The 27,868-nt window shown below is 36.0% G+C and overlaps 3 protein-coding genes across 3 annotated transcripts in view; 2 read left to right on the top strand and 1 right to left on the bottom strand.

The window, feature by feature from the left end:
• The window catches only part of LOC100374141 (protein timeless homolog), a 29,637-nt gene extending 26,380 nt beyond the window's left edge, over positions 1-3,257 (top strand). The window contains exons 30-32 of the mRNA XM_085494904.1: positions 800-1,107; positions 1,521-1,810; positions 2,675-3,257. Coding sequence (XP_085351030.1) covers positions 800-1,107; positions 1,521-1,810; positions 2,675-2,811 — 735 coding nt within the window. The 3' untranslated portion in view covers positions 2,812-3,257. The remainder of the gene's footprint in view (positions 1-799; positions 1,108-1,520; positions 1,811-2,674) is intronic.
• Positions 3,258-3,931: 674 nt separating this feature from the next.
• Positions 3,932-11,247, bottom strand: LOC100374290 (T-complex protein 1 subunit epsilon-like). Its single transcript, XM_002739552.4, has 10 exons — positions 11,023-11,247; positions 9,436-9,496; positions 9,036-9,200; positions 8,422-8,620; positions 7,735-7,927; positions 6,734-7,003; positions 6,429-6,614; positions 5,811-5,948; positions 5,383-5,563; positions 3,932-4,501 (listed from the first exon to the last, which is right to left on the bottom strand). The coding sequence occupies exons 1-10, from the start codon at positions 11,128-11,130 to the stop codon at positions 4,371-4,373; spliced, it is 1,632 nt and encodes a 543-aa protein (XP_002739598.1). The 5' UTR covers positions 11,131-11,247; the 3' UTR covers positions 3,932-4,370.
• A 237-nt stretch (positions 11,248-11,484) lies between these two features.
• On the top strand, positions 11,485-17,766 carry LOC100373985 (sperm microtubule inner protein 11-like). Its single transcript, XM_006822522.2, has 3 exons — positions 11,485-11,885; positions 12,751-12,886; positions 17,612-17,766. Exons 1-3 carry the CDS (start codon positions 11,615-11,617, stop codon positions 17,658-17,660), a joined length of 456 nt encoding a protein of 151 aa, XP_006822585.2. The 5' UTR covers positions 11,485-11,614; the 3' UTR covers positions 17,661-17,766.
• The last annotated feature ends 10,102 nt before the right edge of the window (positions 17,767-27,868 follow it).

Raw genomic sequence — 27,868 nt, 5'->3', positions numbered from 1 at the left:
CTGTATTAGCCTTCCGACTGCTAATCTTTGGCTGTGTTATCCTCTTGATTGCCAATCTCAGCCTGTATTAGCCTTCCGACTGCCAATCTCAGCCTGTATTAGCCTTCCGACTGCCAATCTCAGCCTGTATTAGCCTTCCGACTGCCAATCTCAGCCTGTATTAGCCTTCCGACTGCCAATCTCAGCCTGTGTTAGCCTTCCGACTGCCAATCTCAGCCTGTGTTAGCCTTCCGACTGCCAATCTCAGCCTGTGTTAGCCTTTTGACTGCCAATCTCAGCCTGTATTAGCCTTCCGACTGCCAATCTCAGCTTGTATTAGCCTTCCGACTGCCAATCTCAGCCTGTATTAGCCTTCCGACTGCCAATCTCAGCCTGTATTAGCCTTCTGACTGCTAATCTTTGGCTGTGTTATCCTCTCGATTGCCAATATCAGCCTGTGTTAGCCTTCCGACTGCTAATCTTGGGCTGTGTTAGCCTTCCGACTGCCAATTTCAGCCTGTATTAGCCTTCCGACTGCTAATCTTTGGCTGTGTTATCCTCTTGATTGCCAATCTCAGCCTGTATTAGCCTTCCGACTGCCAATATCAGCCTGTGTTAGCCTTCTGATTGCCAATATCAGCCTGTGTTAGCCTTCTGACTGCTAATCTTGGGCTGTGTTATCCTCTCGATTGCCAATTTCAGCCTGTGTTATCCTTCCGACTGTCAATTGTATAGTCAATAGCCCAAATATGTAGCCTTCTGAATTCCCATCTTAGTTAACATAATCAGAAAATGATGCATGTTCATTCTATATTAACAGGAGATATTTTGGCGTATTCCTGGTGAATTGACCCCTGACGACCTCAAAGATCTGGCAGATTCGATTGAAAGTATGGGTGATGAAGACGAAAGGAGAGTTAAGAAGCTGAGTGATAGAAGCAAAAAACTTGCAGAGCTAGCTAAAGCTCGGGAAACGGAAAGAAAATCTGGAGATGGTGGGAAACGGAAAAAGAGATTGTCAGAGAAGAAAGCGAGGGCAGCAATTCTGGGTGAAGAACGTGTCAATCAGAAACCCAAAAAACAAAGAAGAGTTAAGAGAGACGTTGTGGAGTCTTCTGAAGATGAAAGGTATTTGATTAACAATTTTAAACAGAAAAACAGAACAGTGTGTTGCTTACCCCAGTATAAAGGAAAAGTTACATTAAACATGATAACATCAGTGATGTAGTTTTGTTTTCAAATACGAGGAAGATATTAAACTTTAGGTGAAATGCCACTATATATATATATATATATATATATATATATATATGTATATTGTTTTTGCTTTTTACTATCGGTATTAAAAAAAAATATTCATATTTTATTTAAAGTACCCCCCCCCCCCCGTAGGTGGTCTTTTTGACTGGTTCCTGCCGAATTTCTACACCACAGTAATAGACGCAAAATAAATGGGTAAAAAAAAAAACTTTTAATCCCATATTTTTCCCCCGTCAAAATGTTGATGCAAATATCTATGTATTTTTCCATAATATCATCAGAGTAATGGATTATAGCAGTCATGAAGATGATGTTTCCATCGATAAAGAGAATAACAGAAGCAATAAAAAAAATGAACAGAAGAAGAAATCCATGTCAGCCGAGGAAGCGCGGAAGATCTTGACGGATGATGAAAGTGATGACGAATCATTCACCAAACGGAATTCCAGTAGTGACGACAGTGATGATGAACCATTGATTTCAAAGTTAAACACTAATAAACCTGAAACAGGAGATACACATCATATAAAAATGTCACTCCATGATACGGATGATGATAATGAGGAAACAGGTTGGTCATAAAATATCATTTAACACTGTATGTACACGTTTGTACGCCATCATTAGGAAATAAATGACTGAAAGTCATATAAATTCACTACGTTCAATTACCCACCATAGACTCCGGTCAGTCAAAATGACTATTTTGAACTGTAGGCATTAATCAGTGATTCTGCCAGTGACGGAGAGATAAAATCTAGGTCAGGGGAAGCCCCATCTTACCCTGATATTCACTCTTTTCTTTATCTCCACACCGACTAAAGGTCGCCAATTGGAATGATTTTATTGCATTCATGAAGAACAAATTTTGTGAAAGTCACTTTTGTTACGACACCAGAGATATTTTCACTGCGACAAAATTTTGGGATTCTTACCGACTATAAAGTATATTATAATTCATATATGAAACATCACACCTCCAATGATGATATAAAGTATTAAACAAAGATTTCTTGGCCTCACTTTTCCACTCATTTTATTTTGGGCATACTGGGGGGTCTTATCCTTTTGACAACTACCGGTACCTACAACACATAGCCTTCAAAGACAAACAAGACCTCCTAACTTGGTGTTTATTTTGGTAACAAATTTAAGAGGCTTTATATTTCATAATCTGTAGTTAAATCATGCAGATTTTCAAAGTGGGAATGGACCTCGATGCAATGTCTCAAGATTTCTGCTTTCCCTTAACATTATATAAATTGAATGAACAGACAACACAAAACTTGTGACAAATGTTTGTTTTTCGTAACAACTTTTTTTACATCATCACAACGACTTGGTGGTTGTTAGATTAATTATTATATATTTAATCATTCGAATTGATTTTTCAAATTGGTAATTTGTTTTCTCCTAATAATTGTTTTATTCACAGATTCAATAGTCGTAAAAAAGACACGAGGGAAGAGGCCGTATTCTATGTTATCTGACTCCGAATCTGATGTTGAAGACAGCATACCATTAAAAAGGATTGTTAGGAGGAAGATTGAATCCGATAGTGATGACGAATAGTGTTGTGTACATATGTATTTTAATCTAGCGTTCTAACAATGACTGCTTTGCTGATTACTCGTTTAATAATTCTATATTTACAAAATAATGATTGTTCAATTAAAATATTTTAAACATAAAAAAATAAAACTGTATTTTTGTGATAGTGATATATCCAAAATAAACATGTTTAAGTGAAACAAAGTCCATCTGTGTAAATCTAATATATTTATGAGTTTGCTGAATTATTTTAACCACTTTTTATCATGTGTCCCCCTTTTGACACCCCAAGTGATTTTAAAATACCCTGGAAATGTTACAATAAAATGTATGCACTTATCCAACCAACGGATTCCCAAAATTGTATTTCGTTTAGGTGGCAAATATTTAATTTCAGAGATGTTTTTGTCTTTTGTAAAGTTAACTTACCAGTTTAGAGCAATGGCAATAAATCTACCTTTAACAAATGCTGATTGGAACTCAAAACTTTTCCCATGCACAGCAATACATTTTTCTGCATTCCACATTTACCCATGGAGATGGGTCTCAAGTTTTGTATGTATCCGACATCTTTCCCTTCTTTTGGAATCAAAAAAATAACAACCAGTCTTTGTGCAGTTGCCATATAAAGCTTGAACTACGTAAAAATGCACCAGTGGCACAAGGTAATAAATACTAAGGCGGTAGTTTCAGCAGTGCCACGTAAATGTCATTAACAGTAACCATACACCCCTCCTTCACATTTTAACAAAGATTTGGATCATGCGTAACCAATAACACATGCAAATTTTTAATTTGGAGATAACGGCCCTATCTATAATCAATCTTTTTGTTGAAACGCCGTTTTAGCGTGATTAGATTTCTTCAAGAGTTCTTTCCCATTGACTAGTGTTTTGTTTGGGTATTAACACTAACGTGTCAAAAAATGTTCTCATTCCATACTAAGTGTCTTTTCAGTGTTTTTTGAAAAAAAACAATTGTTGTAGTAGCTCTTGCGCCATATTTGAGCAGGTCCTACAGTAAAGTATGATTATGATGTATGTCACTGTATTAATTGATCTGGGATATGAACTGATGATGAAATCTTCAGTTGGACTTTATATCTGACAGCAGCACATATCCATAAGCATACACTCAAAAATATAGATACATACAAAAACTTGCAAATTTTATTACAAGAACATCACATTACAGTGGACAAAAGTACATGAAGCTTCAAAAGTCTTCTTAAATATTATGTTCATAACGTTCTCTGAAAACAAGTGCTTCTTAAAAAAAAAAAAAGTATTTTGCAAACACAAATTTTACAGTTTGGAGCTGACAAATTTGCAGTTTTTTAATTGTTTTAGGGAGCACTAGTTTGCGACGTCTAGAAACGTTGATTCGTCATCACTGTAGCAGACCGACTGGTCACATGATTACAAACACTGCAGCATTTTTGCATATTTAGTAAGACAATATTGATAGCATAACATCAATATATTTTGAGAGGAAAAGTCGTAATTGTAAATGTTGCAGACCACGCATGCTGGCAACATGGACACAAGACAATAGGTTTTCAACACTTATATCTAACAAGTTCAGTAACCAGCTGCATCACCAGGAGTTCGAATATCATCTATCTTCAGAATCATTCGTACAAGTTGAGTTGCTAAACTAATCTGTTGTTTCTTGGCTAGAAGTGTCTCTATCACATGTTGCTCTTTCATATCTGTTGATAAAAAAAAAAAAACTCTTATTTTAGATATAGCCCTATGAGACATTGGGGGGGGGGGGTTGTAAGTTCATCCCTTTCAAACGATAGTTTTACACATTTTCATGCTTGTATTTTTCAACAATTGTTTTTTAGGTTTTAAACAAAATCTATTACCTGAAGCAAATAAAAAACAGTTTCCAGGAATATCTGTGGGGGTATTTTTTGAACAGGTTACAATTATGGGGTGCCAAAGGGCTGATGTGCTGTACTCAATAACTTATAATTTTCATCACAATTATTAGACAAATATATAAAAATTGTAATCCCATAGTATTTCTGGAAGCATCGTTCGAATCGCAGGGTCCCGTGTCTTCGTCCTATAGGCCTCTACACGATACCGTGCGGGATCGCATAGGCTAATTGCGTATCTTGAGCAGCGAGATCTGATTGGGCGCGCCTCAAAACAAGGCGCCCAATCAGCTTGGACATACCAAATTATAAAACAAAATTCCCCTTCCTGTTTTTGTCACTATGAAGACATCCTTCCCACACAAAACTGCGTCGATTGCCTGTACCTGATGAGGCTTGAGGACACCAACACCGAAAACTTTCGCAATTTTATCATCACAAATACTACAATTCATGGGCGCCGCCATTTTGTTTAAAATGAAACACCAAAGAGGGATTTGTAACGCGCAAACTGATTGGACAATGATTAGCCGCAACTGACTACTGGGGGCGCTGTTAGAATACGCATATTTGATGGTCGTTCTGCCAAGATCTGTTTTAGAGGCTTGGACGAATAAACTTAGACCTTGGCTAACGAAGATGTTCTGGAAGTGAATGCACTGGTTCCTTGTTCACTAGAATATTATTTTTAACTGATTTGTACTCGCCGTTAGTGCCCTTGCTCATACAATCAATTCCAAGCCTAGGATTGTTTTCCTTCAACTGTCTAGATTTCACATCGGCTAGAGTTTTGATTGGGTGTAAACCGCTGTTTTCGGCAAGCGACATTGGTACGCTCTCTAATGCATCAGAAAATGCTCTCATTGCATACTGCTCAATCGTAGAAATCTACAAGAGAAAATAAAACTGAAGTGAGCAGCAAGTAAAAATCACAAGTACAAATATTACCAGCAAGAAGCAAAGATATTATTTTACATAGGTTGCATCTTAATTTTTGTTCTACAAACACAACCTTCAATTCGAGATGCACTTTAAATAGAACAAATATTATTTCTGACCAAAGTGAATATTCACTGAAAATAGTAAGTTATGACGTTGTGAAAAATTATTTCTGTATCAAAATTATCAACTTTACCTTATCTGCTTCTTCACTGACAGCAAGGGCACAAGCTATTTCAGCTGCTCCTCCACCATATACAATACGGTTATCACGAACTAAATTACGAATTACGCAAAGAGCATCGTGTAAACTGCGCTTAGCTTCTTCAATTATCTGCAAAGAAGTACAAATAATTTAGCTATGAAAACAGTTATCAAGTTCAGTTGACAATATATTATTGTCCACTTCCCACTGAAGTGCTATTTTTCAGGGGAAAATTACTTATTTTCATACAGACTTATTCAGATTCATCCAAAATACTTTTTTCCACCTATCATAGATTTGAGTTCAACCATAAACTATTAAGAATTTTTTTGTTTTTGTTTGTGCTTGATGGCATTACTGCCCAAAATGATGCACAATACCCTGCGTAATAGCAGTTGAGAAATTATTTGAAAACCATACCCCATGTATTATTTAGATTTTGTTAACTAATTTGTTTGTCAAAATCGAACAGACTCTTAAATAATTAATTACATGATGCAATACTCAAGTCATTCGGAATACTATTGCTTGCGAATTTTAGACCAATTTTAGACTGTTCCATTACGAATTTTAAGTAATACAATACAAAAGATTTCACTAGTTTCTTACCATCTTATTTCCTCCTCTGATGAATATAGTAACAGCTCTTGAGTTCTGGCAATCTTCTATCACCAACATCTTGTCTTTCGTTGTACCAAATGACAATTCTCTAACGATGCCCGCCTTGCCAAGTTTTTCAGTTGACAACTCTTCAAATCTGGGAACAATACGTCCACCAGTGGCAATTGCTATTAACTGTAATCAATAGACAATTCTAATGAACAAACTAAGGCGATTACGACAATTGAAATTTGACCCAAAATAACAAGATGTAATAAATTTCTGGTTGGCCAACTAATGGTAAATATACTGACCTCAATTTCCGGTCCACCAACCCATCGTACGGCAGGTAGTTTTCTTTGTAATAATAAATGATTAGCTTCGTCATCAAATCCCCATTGACATATTGCCAAATTTGCTCCAGCATCTAAAACTTGTGACACCATCTGATCAAACTTCTTAGTTTCGTATTCCCGTAACTTGTTGTAGTCCTCGACCGATGAGACGTCTAACTTGTGTTTAGTTTTCGGTTTAGGTGGTTCAAAGGGACACGTTAGGATAGCAATCTTAGCATCTTTAATTGTCTGGAAGAAATTTGGAGAAAACGTTATACAAATGCACATGGAAATCAGGTCAGGCACACACACACACTATTAAATTTTGTCCTACCATTTTCCAGCATTAGTAGTGCTTTTAATAAAGCAAATTTGATATAATAAAGTGCATATAAACCCAAAATCAAATTTGTTGTATACTGAATAATCATAATATTATTTATTTTGACCATAGAAGCAAGTCTGTAATTTATGTAAGCATATATCTAATAAAACAGCAAATAGGCAGATTATCATTTTCCATTGTTGAAATTTAAAGCACAATTGTACTGCTAAGAATAAAAGGCCTCAAAAAACACTAGAACTTACAAGAAATATTAGTCAATAGTTTGTTGTATGCTGCAAACTAAAATATTACTAATTTACGTACGTGTATACGCTACTAATAGAGCAAATATGTTGGCCCAACTGATTACCAAATATTAACAAAACATGACTACTTTATATTATGGAGTCTTACACAAATTGTGCAGAATGACATGCATTTATTTTTATCCACACTTTCTCCAAGTACCCACTAAACCAGATGGACTACCAAATATTACACATCTCTGGTAGCCCAGCAGATCCCTGCATGTGATTTAACCACAAATTTGGTTTTATGATTGCCAATATGATATTAGAGGATTTCTCAACTCATTTGAAGTACCGTAGGTTGACAATACTAATACTAGGAAATACAGACAAGCATTTCAACATACCTTAGGCATTTGTGGATGACTGAAATCTTTATCTACCACAACACCTCTTACTAAGACAGTATCTTCTAATTTACCTCCCACTTTACCATCAACTTTAATAAGTTCAAAGTCTACATCTTTACGTTCTAAATCAGCGACAGAGAGAATTGCATCCACTGCTATTTCTGCCATGGAACGATGACACCGATTTATACTGCAATATACATTCAAATATAAAGTAATTAGTAATCTAAGCATTAGCATGTGTATAAACATTTCTAGTAGCTTTCAAAAATAACTGATTTAGTTGTGAATACACCCAATAACTGGGTAGGTATCCATTTCCATATAAAGACAATTCATCACCGTAATACTTTTGTGGCATCATACAGACAGGTGTTTAGCGTTTTGTCAGGTACCTGGTACTTGTAACTCAGAGACGCAAACACCTGCATGAAAATTGCAGCTATGCCATGGTAATCTGTACTTATTTCAACAAGGATGTAGATACTGCTTGCTCAACTAGAACTGGTGCATGCCTGGCTGAATGGGCAGTTATCGCACAATCAATAGAACAGTACACGGCATCCAGGTGGCAAGGCTGACAAAACTCAGGAAAATGTCACCTTTTCATGTTTTTCCAGCAACTTGATAAATGTATTATTCAAAATCGACTCAGATTCCACAAATGATTCCTTATCAACTTACATTTTGGACCCCAATGAAGTCATAGCAGTTAGTATAAGGGGTTCTTTGTTGTTTAAATCTACAGGAAAGCTATCACCAATCTCGTCCAATTTCTTGAGAGCTATACGTGATGCTAAATCGTAACCATCGGCAATACGAATGGGATGTATACCACGGTCTATAAGCTGTCCGGCTTGTTCTAGCAGGGCACCTGCGATGACTAAATATGTGATAAGAAAACATTATTCACTGCAGGCTTTATTCACACAGAAAAAAAGAAAGTTGTATCTTAAAGTGATGTGGCAATGAAATATTTGGTTTTTCATTGGCTGATTCAGGCCAATCAGTTTAAAATTATCTGTTTTTATTTACCGACTTTTCATAGTATACATATTTTCATTGCTCTGGGCAACATATATACACACTTAGAAAAAAACTAAGCCAGCTCAGAGATAACTCTTTGCCTTGCATTAGTTTGATTTGTGTAAAAAATTTATTTTATTAACAAATGCAATGAGGTGCCACAACTTTATTTGAATGCCCTGATGAAAACCTCCAAGGATATCCAATATGGATGGTATAAAAACAGCCCAGTAGGCTATGTGTTGAGTTGAACATAACAGAATGTACTTTACCAACAACTCCTGTAGTACCATCACCAATTTCATCATCTTGGGACTTTGACAACTGTACCATTAACTTTGCAATTTGATGATCAACATCCATCTGACTCAATATTGTAGCACCATCATTCGTCACTGTTACTTCGCCATCAGGACTCACCATCATTTTATCCAAACCTGTCACAAAGTTAATTTCCTGTTAGTTAATCTCACTTCTGATATTTGATCACATTCACAGAGATTTAATTTCACAGATGGGCAGTTAGTTCTCCCCTGAAACAATACTACATGAACACTATGGGAGAAAACAATAACAGTAACATTTCTTGATACAATCTAGTGACTGAACGCAATAGATGAATACAAGATGAGATACAAAGTGGGTTACCAAATAAATGTTTCTAACACTCACCATTGGGTCCCAGGGAACTCTTAAGGATACCAGCCACTGCTTTAGCTGCCAAGATGTGAGACTACAGTCAAAATACGAAAACAAAAATTAGATCTCCATACAATTAAGCAGAGCCTCTTTTTAAACTTGTAATGAACTTTTGAGAGACAGTGCACGTGTTTTTGAGACAAAAATTAACATTTTAGTACATGTTTGTATACAAGAAATGCAAGTAATTTATGCAAACTATTCACATCATAAGTATATTTATTTAGAAATAGGTGCTTACTAGTCTTGCCATAGAATGATTTTTTGCATGACAATGTGCAGTATTTTAGAATTATACAGTATTGGGACAGGGATAAGGTATGTTTGTATAGGTAGGGGTTAGGAGTCACTGTGGTGTTATGGTTTTTGTTCGGCATGGATAATGATCTGAGACACTATTGTTTCAGTCATTCTTTGAACGATTATGTTTAACTAAATATTGCTACACTACAGCAAGTTATTATCAACATTGTCGGTAAATGTACAGCAATTGCTTCCAATGTTGTTGAAGTTGTTTTGCTACAATAAAGATTGTTTTGATACATTTGCGACGTATAATATATGCAAAAAATTCACCTCAACTGGTGATATTGAACATGATACTGGCGGTCCACAGCTATGCCCGAAACTTAATGATAACGTGTTTCAGCACATCAAATTATACAAGAAGACTAAGCCAAGTATTTATTTGAGGGAGATTAAAATAAATTTAATTGCCGAAAATGTGTACCATCGATACTGTCCCGTGCTTGTCGACTATTCATTGTGCTATTACTAAATATTTAGGGATGAGCCGAAAGAAGTTGACCAGTGTTGCCGCCGAGTCTGGGACGGAACGCAACAAAGAGTGGACTCTGGATTTCATAGATATTGTTACCAACTATGATGTCGAACAACTACATTGGTTTGATGAATCATCAGTTATTAAAACTACTGGAAATCAACTTTATTGTAGCAAAACAACTTCAATAACAATGTTACCGACAATGTTGATAATAACTTGCTGTAGTGTAGCAATATTTAGTTAAACATAATCGTTCAAAGAATGACTGAAACGATAGTAAAATAATAATTTGACAGAGTGATACAAAAAATAATTGGTATTTAATGTTGCAAATGTCAACACCAATCTACCCCCCCCCCAACTATGCCCAGGGTGGGAGGGGTCGGGGATGATATTGACTGGAGCACTTCTAGCCTTTATTGGTATTTATCCTCTGCCGTAGATGCGAGTTACATGATCAATATTTAATTCATACAGACAGACATTAACTAGAGTACGTCTATCCCATTACCAAAGTATCATCAACCGTGTTTAGTGGATTCTCTGAGTCTTCCCTAGAAGACTATTATCCAAAACATGTGTCAACATGTGCATAATAATAATAAATGTATAAACGCAATTTTATTTTGCATATTTAGTTTTTCAGACCTAGTTACACTTCCCTTGTCGGAGATAGATATTGATTAGAGAAATATTTGAATACAAGTTGCATGCTTAATTTATTTATTTTACGCCGGTACTACACATGACAGTACTCGGCATGACTGTGCACCTACCTTAGTAGCCGCTTCGCCGCTGATTCGAGACGAAGAACCCTGGTCTCTTATGATGAAAAACGGTCTTCCGTACTCGTCAAAAGCTAGTGTACCCGTAGCTTGTGCCATCGTTGATTATCTTGTTGGGAAATAAAAGCAGGAATTACCACAAAAGTGGGAGATGGCAATGGATTATGAAAAATATTGCCAAATCCGTACTGGAATCATGCCCGAACTTCTAATATGGCGGAATTCAGCCGCGTCCAAACAGTCTTTGTATGTGCAGTATTCACATCAATTTACACGTGCATTTTGAATAGTTTTCTCGAAAACATGTACTATTAAAATGTAATTTGTATATCTGAATAAAATATAAATATAAATTTTGACATTGTTTTATTTCATTCTTTCTGGGATATTTTTTTCGTACGAGGATGCACTCACATACATTCTCGCGAGACGAAATTCGAGATCGAATTATCGAGAATGAGTTGCTAAGTGACGCCATTTTGACCACCAGGTTGACAACACTCGGATCCGATCCCGGAAGTGAATGGTGTTTATTTGACGTTTGGAATAGTATTGACCGCGTGAGGCGGAATTACTTGACAATATGTCGTTCTTCAACTTATCTTGCCTTGGTTATCATGATCCAATTCGAGAACGAGTCTTACGACCAAATCGAGAACATACGTTTTCGCTGGTTCACAATATCCCACAAGGTAGCCATGTATCATTTCGACCAGCCACGTCTAGACTTCCACCGATCGACATGTCTAAATACAACAGAGTTGTCGAGCCATCGCCACCAACTGCCAAACCACACAGAGGATCGTACGTTAGATATACCACTCAGCTACATAAACACACAAGAAACGCCACTGGTAAGTTAAGTACGCCCTTTCTTGTACAGTGCTTTATTGTCTTTATTATGACGGTGCACACAGTAAGGCTGGGTTATTATTTTTATAGAACTGGAAAACAGTATTTTCGTTTGGTGATCATACAGATTCACTAAAACCGTATTTTTACTCATCTGTGACGTTAATCAAAAAATACACCCAATGAAACCATGGCCACCGAATTTATGGCCACATAGTACGAATGTAAAAAATTGTGTTGCAATCTAAAACGTGATTAAACCCTGAAATTTTCAAATTTTATCACTTGCGAATTTGTTTTTCCAGACGACCGTGTGATGAGAATGATACATTGACAAACCGAGAACCGTGGTCACATGTACCAAAACCGTATCGTGGTAATGGCAATAGTCGTAAATCAAGCAAATTTGGCTTAATCTTTTCATTTTAAATAATATTTTTTTAGTTTGTATTATCATTTTTTTGTTTGTTTTTTTTGATATTCAAATATAAATTTAAAAGCACTCAGCAATTTAAGATTTGACAGCAGTTTGATGTGCTATTATCGTCAGGTAATCTTTTTTTCTTCAATTTTATTTTTGGCTGAAAACAATATATTTGATTCATGTTCTTTATTTTACTAGATTCATGACTATAGTAACATGTAGTCACATATAGTATACTGGTTTTTGCTGATTTTTGTTACTGCTCTACTAAAGTGAAATTAATAATTAGTGTGTTTATGAACATGAATTCTACTTCAGGTGTAGGGCAAGCATAGATTGGTGAAAATTCAAACTTTTCTTCTCAATAATTGTTTACTCATTCGTACACTTGCACACATGCATGGATGCATCTTTTATATACGAATTGTTTGGTTTGTTTTCAGCACCAAATGAGGTATACCGTGTTCCCTTGACAACCACGCAGACTATTGGTTGGTGGGATCAGAATGATAAATTGACAAACCGAGAACCGTGGTCACATGTACCAAGACACATAAACGTTAACAGCGAGATGACAAGGTCAGTATAGGGCAGGGCAGTATAACATGTTTCAACCAATATCAGTTTCCATTTCCTTCCATGCACTGCAAATACAGAAATAGTGAACATACTTTGCAATTTCGAAAACATTTTAGCTGTAGATCTGGAACTCATTACTCCAATCAAAATAATTATATTGTATGTTTTATTTACTTAACCTTTAGTTCAGAGTCATGTTGCCTTGCCAACGTTCCCACTGTTCAACAATATTGATTGGAAAACGTACAGGTCTGAATGGCCATTGTATCAGTGTTTTTATTGCCTACAAGCTGAACTATACCATAAACAAACTCTTTGCCAAATTATTTGGTTGCTAATTGCCAACTTCAGATTTACTTATTATTTCTTATCTCATTATAATTAATCTTTGCTAAAGTCTCCTATTTGACAACAATAATAGCAGGTCTGAGGATCTGCATTGCCAGAAACATTGAACACTGAGTTTTTATGACATCTTTGAATTCTACTTAACAATAAAAATAAACAATTCACAACTTGCATAGGTTTCTGTTAGAGTGATGCTAAAAAAAAACTACTCCAATATTAATGTTTTACCGATATTTCTACCGATATAGCAGTACATCCATGCTTTGATTTCCAACAATGGAAGTTGTTAATCTACTGTATTTGCTTTTTTAGTAGCGCATATGCTTACGTGACTCACAGAAATGTTTGTTCAGTCAAAATAAGCCAATTTTTTGGTTTATATGTGTGTCTGATAATGATATGCTTTTTATAGAGCAAATATGGTATTGTGATACAAAAAAATGATATAGCGATATTGTAAACTGAGAACAGACTTCTCAAGGTAGAGTGAACCAAGTGAATATTGGTCACCAGATCCGGGAGGAGAATAACACACTGGAGAGGAGCACTTGTAGCCAAGGTGTTTATTGCTCAACTGCTAGGCCTGGAACTGAGTCTAAATACTCACGAGATGTTCCATACAATGTATCAATATCATTATGCAAATAACTAAACTAAACGTCATAGCCTCAAACCATTACATTCCTTTCCCCTTATAGAGGATGAAAACTCTGTTTTTTTAAAAACTTTGAGATACACTTGAAAATACTTTGAACTCAATAATAACAAGTTAAATATATAACCATAAATACCAACAAACAATTCTAAAATATCGCTGTGCTGCAGTACCTGGATAAACTTAATATCTAGCACCTGATATTTAGGTGATAGGTGAAGCACCAAGCCGCACACAACACTCATCATTTTTTTTTTACTCATACTTCACTCATACAACTACTCACAACTAATTTGGGAAGTCAACCCACATCTGACTGCCATGCTCTTGACAAGCCATCAGCATTGCCATTTTCAACCCCTTTTTTATGTTGGAAATTTATCTGGTAACCTTGCAAGGTCAGACTCCAACGCATCAGTCTACGATTCCGTTCGCGCAATTGATTCAGCCATTTTAAAGGATGATGGTCACTCTGAACAGTAAATGCTCTACCATACAAATATGGATATAATGCTTCCACTGCCCAAACAATGGCCAAACATTCCTTCTCAATAGTCGCATAATTCATTTCACGAGGCAACAACTTCCTACTGATGTATACTATGGGATGTTCTTCTCCTTTGTCATTATTTTGACTTAACACCCCACCAATACCATGATCACAAGCGTCAACCTGCAAGACAAAAGGTTTGGTATAATCTGGATTATGCAGTACAGGTTCAGATGTCAATGCTTGCTTCAATTTACAAAATGATGTCTCACAGTCTTCAGTCCATATTACTTGATTTGAACACTTCTTCTTTATTAACTCTGTCAAATAAAAAGCAATTTCAGAGAAGTTAGGAATGAATTTACGATAATATCCCACTAAACCCAAAAATGCTCTAACATTTTGTTTAGTCTTGGGTCTTGGAAAATTATTAACAGCTTGCACCTTGTCCAGCATAGCTCTTATCACTCCACTACCTGCCATATATCCAACAAAGGACACTTGTGGCCCACCAATATAACACTTGCTAGGCTTCACAGTCAACTTTGCATTCCTCAATCGCTCAAGTATAGCCCGCAAATGTAACAAATGCTCTTTCCAGCTAACATCATGTACCTCTATATCATCCATATATGCACCAGCATACTCATTTGTACCTTGCAGTATCTGATTTATTAACCTTTGTAGGGTTGCTGGACCATTTTTCATGCCAAAAGGCATCACTGTAAATTCAAAGAGACCAAATTGAGTTATGAAAGCAGATTTCTCACAGGAAGATTTACTCAAAGGAATTTGCCAATATCCCTTTGACAAATCAAAAGTAGAAATATAACAGGCAACAACAAACTTTTCTATGAGATCCTCCACACGTGCCATGGGATAAGCATCAAATTTGGTGACACTGTTAAGAGATCTATAATCTACACAGAACCTAACTGTACCATCTTTCTTACCCACTAACACAATAGGACTTGCCCATGGACTTTTAGATGGTCTAATAACACCTGATTTCAGCATTTTATCTAACTCTTCTCTCACTGTGGACTGTACTGCTTGAGGTAACCTGTATGGTTTCTGACGTAAGGGAAAGTCTTCACAAGTAACCACTTCATGTTCCACCAATCCAGTCAGCCCTGGTGCATCTGTAAACACGTCACCATAACGCTCTAGTAACTGTAATACTTCTGCCCGCTGCTCTTCTGTCAGATTTTCATATATTTTCACATCTTTCCAGTTTTCCTTACCTTTCTTTTCTGCTACTGTGTCTAACAGCCCATTTTCTTCCTTGACCACATCCACTATATCGACGAAACATGCATCCAATACATCATTTTCTTCCTTGACTACTTCTACTATATCCACGAAACATGCAATCTCTTCCCTCTCCTTCCAAGGCCTCAACATATTAATATGGTACACTCGGCAAGTTTTCCTTCGACTACCAACATTCACCTCATAATCTACAGCTGTCATTTTCCTTGTAACTTGAAATAGTCCTTGCCATTCTGCCTGTAACTTCTGACTTCTTGATGGGAGTAACACCAGCACCTTTTCACCAATATCAAAAGATCTATCACGAGCTTTCACATCATACCATCTTTTCTGTTTAGCCTGTGCGACCACCATATTCTGCTTCACTACTTCCATCATCTCCCTAATCTTATCCCTCATGTTAATTACATATTCCGCTAAATTTTCCTCTTCTGGAATATCTCCAGTCCACCCTTCCTTTAACACAGCCAGAGGTCCTCTTACATGTCTTCCATATAATAACTCAAATGGAGCAAATCCTGTGCTTGCTTGTGGAACTTCTCGGTAAGCAAACAACAAGTATGGTAAATAGGTATCCCACACCTTTGGGTGTTCTGCTGTGTAGCGACGCAACATACATTTAAGAGTACCATTGAACCGCTCAACAAGCCCATTGCATTGTGGATGATAAATACTAGTTTTCAATTTGTTAATGTGTAGCTTAACACACATATCACTTATAAGTTTAGACATAAAATTTGTCCCTTGATCACTAAGTAACTCGTTTGGAATACCTACCCGACTAAAACTCTCAATTAAACAATCTGCTACTGTTTCAGCTTCCATATTTGGAATTGGTAAAGCTTCTGGATATCTAGTGGCATAATCACACAACACCAATATATATTTATTACCTTTTTTACTTCTTGGTAAAGGCCCTACCAGATCTATTGCTACCTTCCGAAATGGTACATCCACAATTGGCATTGATATCATCGGGACTTTTTCATGAGCATATCTCTTAGCAGATTTTTGGCATTCAGTACACGTTCTGCAATAATGTGCCACATCTGAAAATATCCCTGGCCAATAAAAATGCTGCAGTAACCTTTGTTTTGTCTTCTCTATTCCTAAATGACCAGCTAAAGGAATATCGTGAGCAATCCTTAACAACTCACCTCTACACTTTAACGGGACCACTAACTGAGTCACCTCAGCTGCTTCAGCTGAGTTCATGGGCCTCCATTGACGAAATAATAGACCATCCTTCCAGAAAAAACAAACTTTATTTGCTATCATATTTTCTGGCACTACTACTTCACGGACCTTTGTCAATGTTACATCTGATTGCTGTAACTTTATCAACTCCTCTCGTCTCAATTTGAATACATCAAATACTTCATTATCACTTACTTGTAACTGAATCTCATCATTATGATCCTCAACTTTATCTAACTCACCTTGATCATCTATGCTGTCATTAGTATCACCAACAGATATCAATTAACCATAGTTAAGATGCAAATCATGTACCTTGTTTAGGCTCCAATTATCTCAACAATTAATGTCAAATGAATATTATTATTGTTTATTTTTCTGAGCACAGAATAAATAATTCTAGTAAAAAATGAGAATGACGAAACCCCTCAGATGTTTTTCTATTAATTTAACTGAGCAGTATTCATTTCACACAAAGTGATATCTTTAATCCCAGTTGTTATCTTTTGACCCTGTTTTATCTTAGATATCAAAACAAATATCAATATTGCTTCTCCCAATACTACACATTATCTCAAGTGTATCAGCTACAAATACCTCTGATAACCCTATCAAAACAACTGTAATCTTGACAGTAATGAAAACCTTTACATTTTCAGTAATATCCTCAAATCGTTGATCAAAAAATTGTGACTGACATACTTGATATTGAGCAAATATGCAAGTTTTATTAATTAAAGCATATGTTTGTTTTTATTTACAGATTTGTCAAAGAAATGAGCTTAACCAACAAAGAATTCAGTTTATTCTAAAGAAGAAGAAAACTTCTTAATCATCAGTCAAATAGTATTGTGTGTACCACCAAGGAAAGAGTTACGCTAGTGTGCTATGCAAATTACAAATTTCTTTCAGAATCAGTATTGTGGTGTGTTTTGTTCTATTGTAGTGTTTGAATAATATCATACTGTAGTTGTCCTAGTATAAGTAGGGGAGGGGGCACTCATTAATGCACATCGTTCCTCAATTTCACTCATATTTAAATTAATACAGCTAGATATGTGCCTTGGGGGGAGGGTACTAGGGTAAGTGATCCTAGACTGTAACTTTATTTGGGTTTTCTCGCGTTTTCAAGAAAAGTAGTTATATGGCAATGCACTGAGAAAGAAGATGTGGCAATTATTTCTATAAATGTATTTTGTCAATAATCAAATTAAAAATAAAAGAATGTTTGAGATAGTTGTGTGAGGGCGTTGTTCCTCTGTTTCACAAAATCAGAATTGTTTAGATTCCCTTCAAAACATAAACAAGTATAAAATGATTCCTACGATGGGTAAAATTACATAGAATGCCTAAATAAACTTAAAAACAAACACATTTTCAAGATGATTGTATGAGGGCACTGTTGCATATGTTTTATAAAAAAAAAGCTTTGCCAGCAATTATAACTTTTAGGTAGAGCCACTGTGGGAGTCTTTTGATCACTAGTATTATTGCATTTTGTTCGGTTTATAGCTTTATGTGGTTGTACCGGGTAATTTGAAAAATGGTGTAATTCACTTAATTTCATGAAAGTAATTTTTTGTAAGTAGGGTTTGTCCATCCAGTCACTGATTAATATATACAGATCCTATATTTATAACCCTAGTTGTATAGACTGACAATATAGTAGATTTTTACAATGGGCTGTCCACATTATTTTCTCTTAATGCTGGGCCGAACGAAAATTAAGCGGTTTACACTAATTGACAAAAATGTTTCACAACATGAGTGGAGTGGAGGTAACCTTATCATTTGCTTCTTGATTGCTAGATTTGTTGGAATGATATCAGCGTCAATTTGGTGGATTTTGTGACTGATGTTGAAATTATAAAGAAAATCATTACGTTCCAAGCAATTAGTTTGATGCTTATGGTGGACATGTACTAGAATCATGCTGTGAATAAATCATTTATACACATCGAGGCACAAAACAAATAAGTGAAAAATTATGTATCAGCAAATTAATTATGACTGACAATGGTCATAGTCAAAAGAATTTGTTAATTTACATGATCAAAATGGTTGGATATATTTTTGGCAATCTTTAGTTTTCACCACCAATTATGCTATTTCCACATAATCTATTTTGTTAGCACTGATGCACAGGAATTATTACCGGGTATATATCAATATACCAAAATTTGGTACACACATTTTTTCATCCAACAGACAGTACTTACTGTTGCATACATGGTTATATCAAAAGTTTTAAAGACATTGGTCAGATCATGGAAGAGTACGGTACCTTCTATGGTCAGATTTAGTGACTATGAAAAGGGATAAGTGTTTACTGTTTTTATTTACACAGAAAAATAAATAAAATACACTGCTTTGTACTCTTATCAGTATTAGCATAGCACATGGAAAACTCAATAAACAAGAGTTATGTAATGTACATGCGACAGTTATTATTCATATATGAACAAAGTTTGCATTTATCTTTTTATATATCTGAATAAAATGTGTACAAATCTCATATGATAACAATTATAACTAGTCTCTTAATTCACACCCACACACATGTACCAATCATAGTACAACACACAGAACTGCAATACATTGATATGGACAAAAAATCAATCTCTTGTTTTGTACCATGTGATTCTTTGGTTGTGTTAATTTTTAAATTTTAAAGAGCAGTGGTTGTTCGGATTCCATGTAAATAAACAATGTATTTTACAGGCGTTGTATACGTCACTTTTTAGTCTCATATGGAACAGGACGAGATGCAGTGACAGCTGCCTTTTAATCAATCACTGCAATAGTTTCACGTCTACATCGTTCTGAATCCAAGCAAAGAATTGCATGACATCATCTGGATGCACCAGGCAACCATATCTCTTACTTGATTCATCGAGTTAAGCTGATTATTGTATACAGGTTATACAATTATTATGATGGATAAGTGACTGACGTCTAGGCTCAGCTAAATCCTCTGAATACATAGTCAGAATGATTTATGGTGACACGACTGATAATATATCAATAATTTATGAAAACAAAGAAATAAATTTGACATTTAATGACAATTATGCACACAACATTCTACTTCAGGAAAAAAAGGTTGGCACATTCAAAAAAGACAGGCAGCCTGTTGGCTGATACAGGTCCACTGTTTTAGACGCATAATAAGATAGGACTAACAAATTAATCAGTCCAGCCATTTTGAAGATAACAAGAATACTGGTATTCATAGAATGTGAAAAATTATAGTTACCGGTATCAACATGTAATCAGATAGAGGAAGAAATCAAATCAATCTGACAGTGATCAATCTAAGGTACCTGAATATAAAATGTCAGATGAATTGGGTTGGTGGTTTTCAAAAATTATCTAAAATTACTACAACTAAAATTATCGTCATGAAAGTCAACAAATCTGAGAGATCAACTCAAATAGCTTCTCTGTCTTTGCAGAGTGTCTTCTTGATATATTAGTGATTTGCCATGGTTAATGTTACCACATTGTTCTAAATCACAACCATTTTAGTTTATATGGTTGTGGCAATTAACATTGTTATAAACTATACTAATTATCAAAGTAATTGAGCTGGTAGTTTTCAAGAAGAAACAGCATTGTTTACCAATCAGAACAAAAATAAACAAATCTTTGTAAGGTAGAAGAAGGTAACACACTTATCAGAAAATTCCTGAAAGCTATTCCTTCGGACTTTGATTTAACAGTATTTACCATATTATTATATTTCTAAATCAGGTAGAATATAAATGCAACATGCTGTAAAATACTTTATTTTAGCTAGAAATAATTTTCGCTGAATAGGCAATTTGATTTTTGTGTGAAGTTTCTTATGATAATACTTAATTTTAGCTAGAAATAATTTTTGCTGAAAAGGCAATTTGATTTTTGTGTTAAGTTTCTTTTCGATAATTTTTGATGAGTTGAATGTAAAATATAAGAACTGGATTTTATTTCCACTAATTTATTCCTTCAGCGAAAATAAATTCCAAGTGAAAATCAAAGAAAGCTTAGAAAGAACTCCCATGTGCTGAGAGTATTGGAGACACATTAAATATAATTTGAAATTACTGAGCTGAAAACTAATTATGCAAATCAGAAAATTAATATGACCAGATTTGAGTGTAAAACTAATGAGGTCTGCGCAATGTAACAGAAAATCTATGTCTCCAAGTTTAATTGAAATGTGATTAGAACCAAAAAACCAAAAAATTATGAATTATTATGCTTATTAGGGAATTAATATGAACAGATTTTTACCCCAAACTAATTAGGTTTGTACATTGTCCTAGAGCATCTTTGTACTAAGTTTCATTGAAATGGAATAATTATTACCGTGAAAACTCCAAAATTTCGACCCCTCTAAAAATTCGACCGCCTATTTATTTGCCGGGTTTCGGTGTTTTATTTACCTCCAAATTTTCGACTCCACTAAAAATTGCCGACTCATTCTTATTCGAAAATTGCGATCAGTTTTAGTTTTCCCCCAAACGAAAAAAAAAACGATGTGAGCGTTCAAACGGGACCTTCCTCGAAGGCATGAATCCGGGTTTCTGATTGACTGAGAGATTTTTATTTTATTGGTAACGAAAATATATTCTAAACAAGTAACCTGTAGAATACTGTGTGGGTAATATTTTTTATATTGATTTTTGTTGCATTTGCAGCAAATAGTTACCAAACAATGAGAAATCTATAGGATTGAATATACCCCACAGCTGGCTTCACATGCATTGTTCATAGTTCATATGGTGCTTACACCAGGATTTAATTACAGCACCTAGGCGGTATGTGGTTACAGCTTAATGTTCGAGTAATCGCAAGAAATTGACATGACAATAGAAATTCATTAAAGACTGCCACTCCCATGCAATTAACAGCGAGTGAAATTCCTGGGATTGAAACATATATTTTGAAGTCACTGATGTAGGCAACGAATAACTGCAAGTTGACATAAAGACGAGGTAGTTTATTTAATCAGTGGTAAACTAGAGGCTGAAATTATAATTAATTTGTTTATTTCAATTTCTCCTGACGTCAAATAGAATACACTGGTGAAACACGGTAGTAACTGTGGGTGAAAGGATGTTTTGGGGTGTAGTTTACATTGTATATGGAGTGGTAGGGTCGGGTGTAATGTGTTCATTTCCAACTATTATGAAGTCACGTAGAATTTCAATTAATTTATTTTTGCTGACATGTTTTCAAGCATTACATGTGAATCTAATTTTCACTGCGCTGTGTCTCAATATAGTATGAGGGAAATGGCATATTCACTGGAATTTATTTCAGGGGAAAAATGTTTTCAGTGATAATGAAGTATTATGACAGATACCCTCCCCGTGGCTTTCATTGCGTATGGAAGTTATTTTCACGAGTGATGCGGTGTATCCTGCTGCCGTACTTTCACGAGCGAAGCCACGGGGAGGGTGTGGGGTTCTGTTATTATACACATGTCCCATATTTGATTATTTCATATTAAAAAAAGAACGTGCAACAAACCGGGATAGAAATTTAGATCGGGGAACCCAATTGCCCATTAATATGCTCCAAGACAGTGCTGCGACCTAGCAACGCTTGTCAGTGTAGAACGCGTGTCGCTGTACGTGTGAAAATAAAATAATCAGACGTCTAATTTAAGTCATTGTCCGAATAAATAACTCGTGGATGTTTAAGCGCGGTGGTCGTAGCACAGCGCGTGTTCGAATTTCATGTAAATAAACAATGTATTTTACACGCGTTGTATACGTCGCTGTGAGTCCCATATCGAACAGGACGCGACACGACGACTGTCGCCCTTTAGTTGGGACCACGACAGAACCAGAACTTAAACTGGGCGACTACGATACACGGTTGATGTTGAAGTTAAAAGTTCCTCCACAGATCTGTGCATTGGCAAACATGCCGTGCAACTGCGGTACTCCACTGACGGAATGACTTTCGTTGAAATCGGTCGTCGCTGACTCGTGAGCTGCACACTACAACCTCGTTTGTGATGTTGCTTGCTTGTCGTGGATAGACTGAGTCTTGGTTACCGGTTAAATTTTGCTAATTTGGCGTTGGTAATCTTTATTTGGAACTGAGTAACGCCGCACCGTCGCCAGCAGAAACCTCATGGTATATCGATGTTGATGGTTGCGGCTCCATATTAATCGGAGATTTTACTGCGGGCCCAGGCAGCGGGTGGATCTTCCGAGAGCCCTTCAAGATTTATAAAACTCAGATTCCAGGTGGTCAACAAACATTAAGTTCTCCCAATCCTAGTATTCTATGTGATGTACATCTAACATGCCAAAAATGCTGGTGAACGATTTGAACCTGACAAAAATACTTGAAATAGATACCAGGAAGGGGAGGGGGGTAAAAGAAAAGTTATATAACATTTTATTATTCAATAATTTATTAAAATACACAAGTTTGTCCAACTCCCTGTGATACAACACCTCAGACATAGCTCATTGTACTCGGCTGGAGTGTGGGCAAAAAGTTACTATTTGAATTTTTGATATCTTGTTTCATTAATGAGAAAGTTGACCCCGAAGTTAGAGTAACTGTTCAGCAGGAATGGCTTTTTAACTCTTCTGTGATTTTTTTTTGACTTGGCTGATTTTGTCACGGTTCATACTTGACAGGCAGGTCGTACCATCACTAATTGGAAAAACAATCCTGACCCACCGCTACCATGGCAACAGCCAAAGTCTTGTAATAGCAGTGCCCAAATGATCATGCCTTTTATTTTGGCTACGTTGCGCACTGGTAAGAGGTCACCGGCGCCGACATTGTTACCACTGTCAACGGAATCCCAACGCAGCTTTGAACTTTGAATAAAATGTAAATGCTGCTTCCAATCTAGAAAATACTATCGCAAAACGATTGGAAATTATACATTTAACGGCTGAATACGTCCTAACAATAAAATAAAGTGACTTCTAATGACTGCCATGTTATTTTGCAAACCTCGTATAAGGTGCCCGGTTTTAGTTATAAACAGACGTTAGCTTCACGTTCATGTCCCTTCCATGATAACAGCCGAAAACATATTGCTTGTTTTTTACCGGTTTTCATTGGCAACCGAAGTATTTTTATTTTGTAAACAAATTTTCGTCTGCTATTTTTATTCAGTTCAAATCGTTCAGCAACATTTTTGGCATATTAGGTGTACATCACATGGAATACTACGATTGAGAGAACTTGATGTATGTTGACTGATTTTTATCATAGTACGAAGTACCAGGAAGTTACTCAGTTCCAAATAAAGATTACCAACGTCAAATGAGCAACATTTGACTGGTAATCAAGATTCATGTAATCCATGGCTAACAAGCAACATCACAAGCGAAGTTGTAGCATGCAGTAAGTCATCCCGTCAGTGGAGTACCGCAGTAACACGGCATGTTTGCCATCAGCATTGTATTCAAACGAATCACGTGGTGTGCCGTTCTCGTTCAAACCCGGGATTCGATCAATAGGGGAGTCCCATTAAAAAAACACATTGCAAATCATGCAAGTTCAACATTTTCAAACCAATATACTAAAACAGAAATGCTCAGAGATGTAAATGAAGGATAGATATTACTTTTCACTATACACATCTCTGTTGATACTATTCCTCACATATTCTACTCCCAATTACTCCTGCGTAAAATGGACTAGCCTCTTCATGTTGACATTCAGACTAAAATCACGTGACAGGCTGTTAAAATTGGCTGTTGCATACTCTTTCGCCGGTCTGGAAAATGTGTTTAATTAACTCACATTCAAGCAACAATGCAGATTTCCCAGTGGGAGTGAGACTATTCAAACTCTGTCACTAAAAAATAGGGGTGTTTTCAGCAAAAAACGAATAACCCTGGAATACACACAATATACTGAATTTCGGAACAAATCGTGCATTACTTACAGCAGCAGAATACCACAGAAATATCAGACGAAACATGAAAACACTATATATTGTATTTCAGCCTGAACCCTCTATATTGCAATTCAAGGAATTAACCCCATATGTGCATCCATTTCCCACCTTGGTATCACCCACCCCTGAAAACAAACTCTTAATACCACGCTGAAGCGTTTGGTAAAAACACTCCTGACCCACCGCTACCATGGCAACAGCCAAAGTCTTGTAATAGCAGTGCCCAAATGATCATGCCTTTTATTTTGGCTACGTTGCGCACTGGTAAGCGATCACCGGCGCCGACATTGTTACCACTGTCAACGGAATCCCAACGCAGCTTTGAACTTTGAATAAAATGTAAATGCTGCTTCCATTCTAGAAAATACTATCGCAAAACGATTGGAAATTATACATTTAACGGCTGAATACGTCCTAACAATAAAATAAAGTGACTTCTAATGACTGCCATGTTATTTTGCAAACCTCGTATAAGGTGCCCGGTTTTAGTTATAAACAGACGTTAGCTTCACGTTCATGTCCCTTCCATGATAACAGCCGAAAACATATTGCTTGTTTTTTACCGGTTTTCATTGGCAACCGAAGTATTTTTATTTTGTAAACAAATTTTCGTCTGCTATTTTTATTCAGTTCAAATCGTTCAGCAACATTTTTGGCATATTAGGTGTACATCACATGGAATACTACGATTGAGAGAACTTGATGTAAGTTGACTGATTTTTATCATAGTACGAAGTACCAGGAAGTTACTCAGTTCCAAATAAAGATTACCAACGTCAAATGAGCAACATTCCTGGTACTTCGTACTATGAGCAACATTTGACTGGTAATCAAGATTCATGTAATCCATGGCTAACAAGCAACATCACAAGCGAAGTTGTAGCATGCAGTAAGTCATCCCGTCAGTGGAGTACCGCAGTAACACGGCATGTTTGCCATCAGCATTGTATTCAAACGAATCACGTGGTGTGCCGTTCTCGTTCAAACCCGGGATTCGATCAATAGGGGAGTCCCATTAAAAAAACACATTGCAAATCATGCAAGTTCAACATTTTCAAACCAATATACTAAAACAGAAATGCTCAGAGATGTAAATGAAGGATAGATATTACTTTTCACTATACACATCTCTGTTGATACTATCCCTCACATATTCTACTCCCAATTACTCCTGCGTAAAATGGACTAGCCTCTTCATGTTGACATTCAGACTAAAATCACGTGACAGGCTGTTAAAATTGGCTGTTGCATACTCTTTCGCCGGTCTGGAAAATGTGTTTAATTAACTCACATTCAAGCAACAATGCAGATTTCCCAGTGGGAGTGAGACTATTCAAACTCTGTCACTAAAAAATAGGGGTGTTTTCAGCAAAAAACGAATAACCCTGGAATACACACAATATACTGAATTTCGGAACAAATCGTGCATTACTTACAGCAGCAGAATACCACAGAAATATCAGACGAAACATGAAAACACTATATATTGTATTTCAGCCTGAACCCTCTATATTGCAATTCAAGGAATTAACCCCATATGTGCATCAATTTCCCACCTTGGTATCACCCACCCCTGAAAACAAACTCTTAATACCACGCTGAAGCGTTTGGTAATAAACGAAGTTTCAAATAAAAACGAACACAAAAATCTCGGCATGCTGCGTTTCTGAATTGTTGATTATTACTGTACTCAGTAGTGATTATAATAATGTACACAAAATAAATTTGTTGAATGGTTATGAAATACAAATAAAAGTCAACTTAGTTTCATCGTAAGCGAATGATTCCGGTCTCGTATAAACGTTTGATGCTGTAGGATATCCGCCATGTTCTCTTAGGTCAAATAGGTCAAATCGCTAATTAACCAATCAAAAAGCTGGATGATGCCAACGTGTTCAAATTACCATAGCTTATTTAAATAGATTGATGTTGTAGTACGATATTTTGGCTTGGATTTTGATGCGAAAACGGCATGATTTTTTTTAAATAAAAAAATTAGTTGTTTTTAAAAAATAAACTGGTCATCTGAAGAATAATTTAACATTGTTCACAGTGATAACAGCTCATTCTCGAAAGGAAGCTTACCCGCTCACGCTAGTCACGATAAAAATCATACACGTGTACTCTTGAATAGACAAACGTCAATGACTACGGTAAAACTTAGACTCTATTTTAGCCGGCAGGATTGATTGAAATGTCCGAAAAATGACGCCAAAATACACCTTAAAAGTCCCATTTTATTTTTTTAAATCCCATTTTATTTTTTAATCCAAGGGCGAATTTACGGCAGAATTTGGTCCCTCAAATAACGGACACGTGAGCTTTGATTCTAACCGGATACATTGCACTGGGTCGGGGAGATAGTTTGCTAAACTTCCATGCATCTTTTGTCCAATGGGTACCTGTACTTCGAACATTCGCAAGTTTTTCTAGGTAGTGCGAGACAGCTTTGTCTTTTGACCTATTAGTTTTGTGCTGACCTCTTCTCCGCGTCTTGATGTTTTGTTTTGCTTGTCATAATACTCACTGATTGATGACTTTGTTTAGATTTTGAGTTACAACTCGGCCACGACCTTTGCTTTTACCGTGAAACATGAGGAAGTTTACGTCAATTGACGGACATTGCATTTTTTAAAAACTAATGAAGCACACTGTATATCATCCCCATTTTTTCATTTGCTGATTTCTATTCTGAAAAATTCGACCGTCTGAAAATGCACCTTAATTTTGACTCTAAAAACACGTCACATATCTAACACCAATTATTTAAAACCGGTCGAAATTTTGGAGTTTTTACGGTACTTTAGATATCAGTGTGGAAGCTTAAAATTGGTTAATTATGCAAATTAGGTAATTAATATGTACAGATTTTAACCCACAATTATTCAGGTCTGTCTATTGTCCTACAGCATCCATGTACATTCATTGATATGTGATGTATAGTACCTGAGATATCAGTGTGAAAGTTGGTTAATTATGCAAATTAGGTGATTAATATGCACAAATATTTACCGGAAACTAATTGGGTCTGCATAATTCTAGATTCATTGAAATGTGATGATTAGTACTTTAGATATCAGTAGAAAAGCTGAA

This window comes from Saccoglossus kowalevskii, chromosome 21 (genome assembly GCF_978046115.1).
Source record: "Saccoglossus kowalevskii chromosome 21, keSacKowa6.1, whole genome shotgun sequence".
Lineage (NCBI taxonomy): Eukaryota > Metazoa > Hemichordata > Enteropneusta > Harrimaniidae > Saccoglossus > Saccoglossus kowalevskii.
The sequence above is the reverse complement of the archived record's forward strand: the minus strand, read 5'-3'. Positions and strand labels throughout refer to the sequence as shown.

Excerpts from the sequence above, each read along its gene's own strand:
- LOC100374290 (XM_002739552.4), bottom strand. The coding sequence starts at position 11,130 with ATGGCACAAGCTACGGGTACACTAGCTTTTGACGAGTACGGAAGACCG. Across the intron at positions 9,497-11,022 it reads GCGGCGAAGCGGCTACTAAG|TCTCACATCTTGGCAGCTAA; the intron begins GTAGGTGCACAG and ends TTTTGACTGTAG. Across the intron at positions 5,949-6,428 it reads TCAGAGGAGGAAATAAGATG|ATAATTGAAGAAGCTAAGCG; the intron begins GTAAGAAACTAG and ends ACTTCTTTGCAG.
- LOC100373985 (XM_006822522.2), top strand. The coding sequence starts at position 11,615 with ATGTCGTTCTTCAACTTATCTTGCCTTGGTTATCATGATCCAATTCGA. Across the intron at positions 11,886-12,750 it reads ACACACAAGAAACGCCACTG|CACCAAATGAGGTATACCGT; the intron begins GTAAGTTAAGTA and ends GTTTGTTTTCAG. Across the intron at positions 12,887-17,611 it reads GTTAACAGCGAGATGACAAG|ATTTGTCAAAGAAATGAGCT; the intron begins GTCAGTATAGGG and ends TTTTATTTACAG.